Here is a 7,051-nt window from a genome sequence, read left to right on the forward strand (position 1 = left end):
TCGATCAGCAACACAACTTCCATTCCATAGACCAGAGAGAAAGGAGTTGTTCCTGTAGATGTCCGCACAGATGTGCGATATGCATATAAAGCAAATGGTAGCTTCTCATGCCAGTCTTTATATGTCTAGGTCATTTTCCCAATAATCTTTTTAATATTCTTATTAGCTGCTTCAACAGCTCCATTCATTTTTGGGCGATAGGGTGATGAGTTATGATGCTTTATTTGAAATTGGTCACACACTTCCTTCATTATCTTGTTGTTCAGATTCAAGGCGTTATCTGAAATGATTCTTTCAGGCAAACCATACCGACAAATGATTTCCTTTTTCAAAAACCTGTAAACTGCAGTCTTCATCACATTGGCAAACGAAATGACTTCTATCCATTTTGTGAAGTAATCAATAACCACAAAAATGAATCGATGTCCATTAGAAGCTTTTGGGGAAATTGGCCCTATAACATCCATGCCCCACATAGAAAAAGGCCATAGAGAGGTCATGACATGAAGGGGCATAGGGGCTACATGAATCTTATTGCAATAAATTTGACATTTGTGGCATTTTCTTACATAACTAATGCAGTCATTTTCCATCGTCAACCAGTAATAACCGAGTCTCATAATCTTCTTGGCCATAGTGAAATCATTGGCATATGTCCCACAAATTCCCTCATGGACATTTGCAAGTATTTTTCTGGCTTCAACAGTGTCTACACATCTCAAGAGCACTTGATCTTTTCCTCTTTTGTATAGAATGTCTCCATTAAGAACAAATCCTACTGCCATTCTTCTGATTGTTCTTTTATCATTCTCATTTGCTTGTTCGGGATACTTTTGGTTCTTGACATATTCTAAGATATCATGGACCCATGGCGGTCCATCTGGCTCTTTTTCAATGCTGAAACAATGTGCAGGGACTTCATATATGCTCATTTGAAGAGGCATTATTTTGTTTCTCTGTTCGCTTTGAACATTGAAGCCAAAGTGGCCAGGGCATCAGCCAATTAATTTTCTTCTCGTGGGAAGTAATTAAAAGTTACTTCTTTAAATTCTTTGATCAGTTCCGCCACTAGATCATTGTATTTGACTAATTCAGATCTTTTACTTCCCAATCTCCACGGATTTGGTAAATTACCAGCGTTGAGTCCCCGTACACCTCTAAAATTTTGACATTTTGTTCAATAGCTGCACGAAGTCTCATGATAGAAGCCTCATATTCTGCTATGTTATTGGTACAGAAGAAGTTCAATTTGGCAGTCAATGGATAATGGTTCCCTTTTGGTGATATCAAGACTGCTCCAATCCCATGCCCCAATGCGTTCGATGCACCATCAAAGCTCATCTTCCATGACTTCTTTTTTGATGACTCGTGCTCTTTTTCTGTAATGCACATCAAGTCTTCATCCGAGAAATCAAATCTCAATGGCTCGTATTCATCCGTTGTTCGAGTTGCTAAAAAGTCAGCTATTGCGCTTCCTTTTTTTGACTTTTGACTCACATAGACGATGTCACATTCCGATAGTAAGATCCGCCACGTGCCATTCTTCCTGAAAGTGCAGGTGATTCCATCATGTACTTTATTGGGTCCAGCTTTGAAATTAACCATGTCGTATGATACAACATATATTGCCTGAGCCTCCGAACTACCCAAACCAAAGCGCAACAAATTTTTCAATTGACGAGTACTTTGCCTCATACCCTGTGAACTTTTTACTGAGATAGTAAATCGCCTTTTCCCTTTTCTCCGACTCATCATGTTGCCCCAGTACACAACCCATTGAATTTTTGAACATAGTCAGATACAATATTAACGATCTTCCTAGAGTTGGCGGTACTAGCACCGGGGAACTAGACAAATACTGTTTTATCTTGTCAAAAGCCACATAGCACTCCTCGTTCCATTCTTCTGGATTATGTTTTCGAAGAAGTCAAAAAATTGGGTCACACTGGTTGGTAAGTTGAGCAATGAATCGAGCGATGTAGTTCAACCTCCCTAAAAATCCTTTTACTTCTTTTTGCATGCGCGGAGGTGGTAGTTCTTGTATGGCTTTTATCTTATATGGATCAACTTCAATGCCTTTCTCGCTGACGATGAAGCCTAGTAATTTTCCCGAGGTAGCCCCAAATGTACACTTGGCTGGATTAAGCTTCAGCTAGAACTTTCTCAGTCTTGTGAACAATTTCCTGAGGTTCCCAACATGCTCTCTTTCCCCCTTGGATTTGGCGATCAAATCATCGACCTAGACTTCTATTTCTTTGTGCATCATGTCATGAAACAACATCACTATGGCCCTCTGATATGTTGCCCCAGCGTTCTTTAGTCCAAACGGCATCACCTTATAACAGAATGTTCCCTACATCGTTACGAAATTAGTTTTCTCCATATCTTCAAGAGCTATCTTTATCTGATTATAACCCGAGAATCCATCCATGAATGAAAACAATGAATGTTTGCTTGTATTATCCACCAATGTATCGATGTGTGGCAAAGGAAAATTATCTTTAGGACTCGCTCGATTCAAATCGTGATAATCCACACACATTCATACCTTGCTGTCTTTCTTCGGTACTGGGATTATGTTAGCTACCCATTGTGGGTACTTGGAGACTTGTAAGAAGCCAGCATCGAATTGTTTCTTGACTTCTTCTTTTATCTTTAACAGCAATTCAGGTTTCATTCGTCTTAGCTTCTGTTGAATAGGTTTGCATTCTAGTTTCAGTGGGAGTTTATGGACCACTACATCCTCATCCAATCCTGGCATGTCCTGATACGACCATGCAAATACATCTTTATACTCATGAAGCAAAGCAATCAAATCATGTTTGGTGTTATCTAAAATGGAGGTCCCAATCTTCACTTCTTGCCTCTTTTCTTTATTTCCCAAGTTTACTATCTCAGCAGATTCTTGATGAGGTAGAATCTGTTTATCTTCTTGTTCTACCATTCTTAGTAAGTCAGGAGACGAGACATAGTCTTCAGCATTTTCCTTAGCTTCAAACTCTCCTAAACAAATAGCCTTCTCAAAATTGATTTCAAGATTTGTAACTGGTTTGTTCATATCGTTGATATCCAAGCACCTGAAAGTGGAATGGAAAAGAAAAATGTAGAGGAGCATCAAAGTATTGGGACCAACAAGCATGGCATGATGCGAGATATATGCAATGACAGGCTGTGAGAAGAGGGAAAAAATTATGAATTTAATGAGAATGAAATGACCATGACAAAATGCATCTCCATTAATGTTCATTTAAATGATAAAGAGCAAACATAACCTCTTACAAAAGAATCCCACTATTACTTAGGGACACACCAAAAAAAGAGTGTTAACATTAAGCATTACTCTGGAAGAGACTTAGAAACTCCAAGAAGGTCCACAACAGTCCAATTGTTCAAAACGAATCCAGGAGGACAAGGGCGTATCATTGAAACATCTTTAATTGCATCATCTCCTTTGTCAATGAAATTTATACTAACATTCTGAAGACCCCTTTAATTAATAACAGCGTGCTTCATGGATTAGCTTGCCCGGGGTATATCATTCCTGCAGATGTAAATGTTTTTGACAAAGGAGGGTACGTTATGGGCTCCCATTCTAATTCTTGGCCTAAGACTCTTTTAATATGCCTTTCTCGATCTTTCTGCAACTATTTTCTTCTCTGTCGCATATCAGGTACGAACCCTAAACCATATTGAGCCTTATCGGGCGCTGGTTCAAGAGGTCTAACTATCTCTTACTGATATCTTCCCAAACCTTTCCTGGCTCGGGCTCCCTTTCCCATAGTCAACTTGATCCTCATCTTGGTATTCCTTGACAGCTTAGGCATAGGAATTTTATTTCCTTCAGCAACACACGTAGCATTGATGAATTCGAAGGAACAGAAGGAACATTCTACTGTATCCTTGCTTACTTCGAGGTATGGTGTATCAGCAGAGATAGATGCGACAATGTCTTCCTCACCCACGATAGTGACCAAAAAACCATCCATGATAAACTTCACTTTTTGATGGAGAGATGAAGGAACTGCCCCAGCAGAGTGGATCCAAGGCCTTCCTAAAAGGCAATTATACGAAGGAGTGATGTCCATGACCTGAAACTCGATGTCATATATGTAGGGGCTCACTTCTAGAGAAATTTTGATCTTTCCCATGACTTCTCGTCTTGTCCCATCGAATGCTCTTACTGTAGAGTGACACGGCCTCAGATAAGACAGATCAATCGGAATTCTAGAAAGCGTGGCCAAAGGCATGACATTGAGTGTAGACCCGTTGTCAATGAGCACATTCGGTATTATATAACCCTTACAATGAGTTGTGATATGTAATGCTTTTACGAAGCCCCTACCATTTGGGGGTATTTCGCCATCACTGAAAGAAATAAAATTATCCGCATTTAGGTTATTCACCCACCTATCAAGTTTTTCGATAGATATATTGCTTGCCATGTAAGCTTGATTTAATAATTTTAGCAAAGCATTCTGATGTGGTTCTGAATTCAACAGTAGGGATAATATCGAGATTCGTGCCGGTTATTTGCTTAACTGTTCCACGACGTTATATTCACTATGTTTGATGAACTTCAAGGATTCATATGCTTCCTCTTCATTCACAGGCCTTTTAACTTCTTGTTCGGACGGAGTCTCAAGTTCTACCTCGGCCTCCTGCATCGGTGCCTTTCCTTCCTGCTTCAAGTCATTAGTTTTCTTCATTGGTTCGACTGCTTTAGAATAACACCTCTCGCTGCGGGTGAAGTGTCCTACTTCACCAACATTTCCGGTCGTGACTTTGGATTTTTCACTTTCAGGTATGATAATGTTGACATCATATTTCCATGGGACTGCCCTATTGTCTTTCTAAGGGAAAGAAGATGGTACATCAATTATCATTTTTGGTTTCACTTGCTCCTTTTTTGCATCGTAATAAATCACCAATGGTCGATTGGCTCTATAAGGGAAACCTGATGATTGATTATCAGAAGTACATACTTCTCCTTCATTGCCCTCTTTCATTTTGTTAAAGATCTCGACTTCCTTGTTGTCCATCATGTCTTGAAATAGCTTTCTGAATCTTTCACAAGACTGCATGTCATGCCCCTCGATCTCATTAAAATCACAAAAACACTGACTTTTTGTATTTCCATCTTTGAAAATTCTGTTGGGATGACAAAATAGCCCCTTTTCAACAATTACCTCCCAAATCTTTCGCATTGGTGTCTTTATTTCAGAAACACAACTTTTGGCATGCCACCTGTCTTCTTTTGTCAACGCGCTCACGTTTCCTTCAATGTGGTTAGGGAGCGGATTTCCAGCCGTATTGCTAGCACCATCAAATCGTAAAATACCTACATCGATAAGACCTTGAACCCTCCTTTTAAAGGCTAGACAATTTTTTGTAGAATGCCCCTAGTTTCCGACGTGGTACATGCAACTGGCATTAGGATCGTACCATTTTGGGTATGGAGGCTTCAGGGGTGCCATATAATATGGGGATATTAATTATTTTTCCAACAGTTTTGGGTACAGCTCTCCGTATGACACGGGAATTGGGGTGAACTGGGGTTTTTCAGGATTGGATCTTGTTGGTCTTTGTTCTTTTTTGGGTTGGCTTTGAGCAGGCATGGTATTTGGTGGGAACATGGCAAATGGTCTTTGGTTATCTGTGGCGTAGACGGGGTAAGGAGGAGGTGCTTGATAGTAAGGGCCTTGGGGTGGATAATAAAAGTTTGGAGGTGGGCGATATCGAGGTCGTGGCTGGACTGGGTAAGGATTAGAAGTGTGGTGGCTCTCAGTTCCCACCATATGGGCTTTTGCCTTTTTTTTCTTTACAGGTGCTGCCCTTTTCGAGCTCTCGGAACCTTCCATCCTTCCATTTTTGATGGCATTTTCTATAAGTTCCCTGGATATTACGATATCTGCGAAGTCTTTCATGGCACTTCCTACCAACTTATCATAAAATGGTGCTTTCAAAGTGTTGATGAAGAGAACCGTTATTTTAGTTTTAGTCAGTGGGGGTTCTACTTGAGCTGAGATATCCCTCCACCTTTGCGCGTATTGCCTAAAAGTCTCTGTCGGCTTCTTTTTCATCATCTGCAGAGTCAGCCGATCTGGCACCTTGTCAGATACATGCTTGTATTGTACACAAAATACTGACGTCAAGTCTTTCCATGATCGAATCCTTTCTCTACAAAGTTGATTATACCATCGAAAGGCCGATCTGACCAAGCTGTCCTGGAAATAATGTATTAACAATTTATCTTCATTCACGTAACCAGTCATCTTCCAGAAAAACATGACAAGATGCGCCTTTGGACATCTCGTGCCATCATATTTTTCAAAATCTGGCACTTTAAATTTTGGAGGCAGAACCAGATTGGGCACCAAACTGAGCTCTTTGGCACTCAATGCAGAGAAAACTTCAGTACCTTCTATCGCTTTGAGTCTTCCTTCCAAACTCCTATACTTATCCTGAAAATCATGATCATCCATTTTCAACCTGGCTATTTCTACCAGATCATCCAAATTTGGAACATTGGGATCAGCAAGATTAGCTCCGGGGTTCGATACGAATATACCTTACCCTAGATGAGCAGGGACTACGGGTCATTGCTCCAAGCTTGCAGGTTCTCCTCGAGAACATTCTCTTTGCGTTACATGTGCATGAGGTGAAGTGAATCCTGGGGGATAGAGCAGATCCTGATAACTGAGGCTCCATAGTGTCAAGGCTCTGCATAGGTCCTTTTTCTTTGACCAAAGCTGTCATCATCTCCATCATTTTGGCCATTTGATCCCTTTGCTCGAGCGATTCCTCTCGAGATCTTAACAGCAGATCTCTTGCTTCCTGTTGTGACTTGGTCAGCTGCTCTTGCAATTCTCTTTGGGTCCTTTCTATCCTTTCAATTCTCTCATTGAACTCAACTTCCATAATTCTAGATTTTCGGTGCATCCTATAAGAATGGCGTGATTCCAGACTTGATGTGTCGTAACTGTGGATTATAAAGTTTTAGCCTTAGTGAGTGATTATGGTGATATGTACATACAATGGATAAATGAATGAA

The 7,051-nt window shown here is 40.4% G+C and overlaps 1 protein-coding gene across 1 annotated transcript; it reads right to left on the reverse strand.

Moving 5' to 3' along the window:
- Window positions 1-4,526: 4,526 nt before the first annotated feature.
- On the reverse strand, window positions 4,527-6,765 carry LOC107947900 (uncharacterized). Its single transcript, XM_016882403.1, has 6 exons — window positions 6,594-6,765; window positions 6,363-6,499; window positions 5,518-6,224; window positions 5,187-5,313; window positions 4,926-5,075; window positions 4,527-4,850 (listed from the first exon to the last, which is right to left on the reverse strand). The coding sequence occupies exons 1-6, from the start codon at window positions 6,763-6,765 to the stop codon at window positions 4,527-4,529; spliced, it is 1,617 nt and encodes a 538-aa protein (XP_016737892.1).
- Between the last annotated feature and the right edge of the window lie 286 nt (window positions 6,766-7,051).

Source organism: Gossypium hirsutum, chromosome A06, assembly GCF_007990345.1.
Source record: "Gossypium hirsutum isolate 1008001.06 chromosome A06, Gossypium_hirsutum_v2.1, whole genome shotgun sequence".
Lineage (NCBI taxonomy): Eukaryota > Viridiplantae > Streptophyta > Magnoliopsida > Malvales > Malvaceae > Gossypium > Gossypium hirsutum.

Bases quoted from the DNA above. Each gene is read 5' to 3' on its own strand.
- LOC107947900 (XM_016882403.1), bottom strand. From the start codon at position 6,765: ATGGAGATGATGACAGCTTTGGTCAAAGAAAAAGGACCTATGCAGAGC. The intron at 5,314-5,517 runs GTACCCAAAACT...TGATGGTGCTAG, and splicing joins CCCGTGTCATACGGAGAGCT to CAATACGGCTGGAAATCCGC. The intron at 5,076-5,186 runs GTAATTGTTGAA...CATGACATGCAG, and splicing joins CAATGCGAAAGATTTGGGAG to TCTTGTGAAAGATTCAGAAA.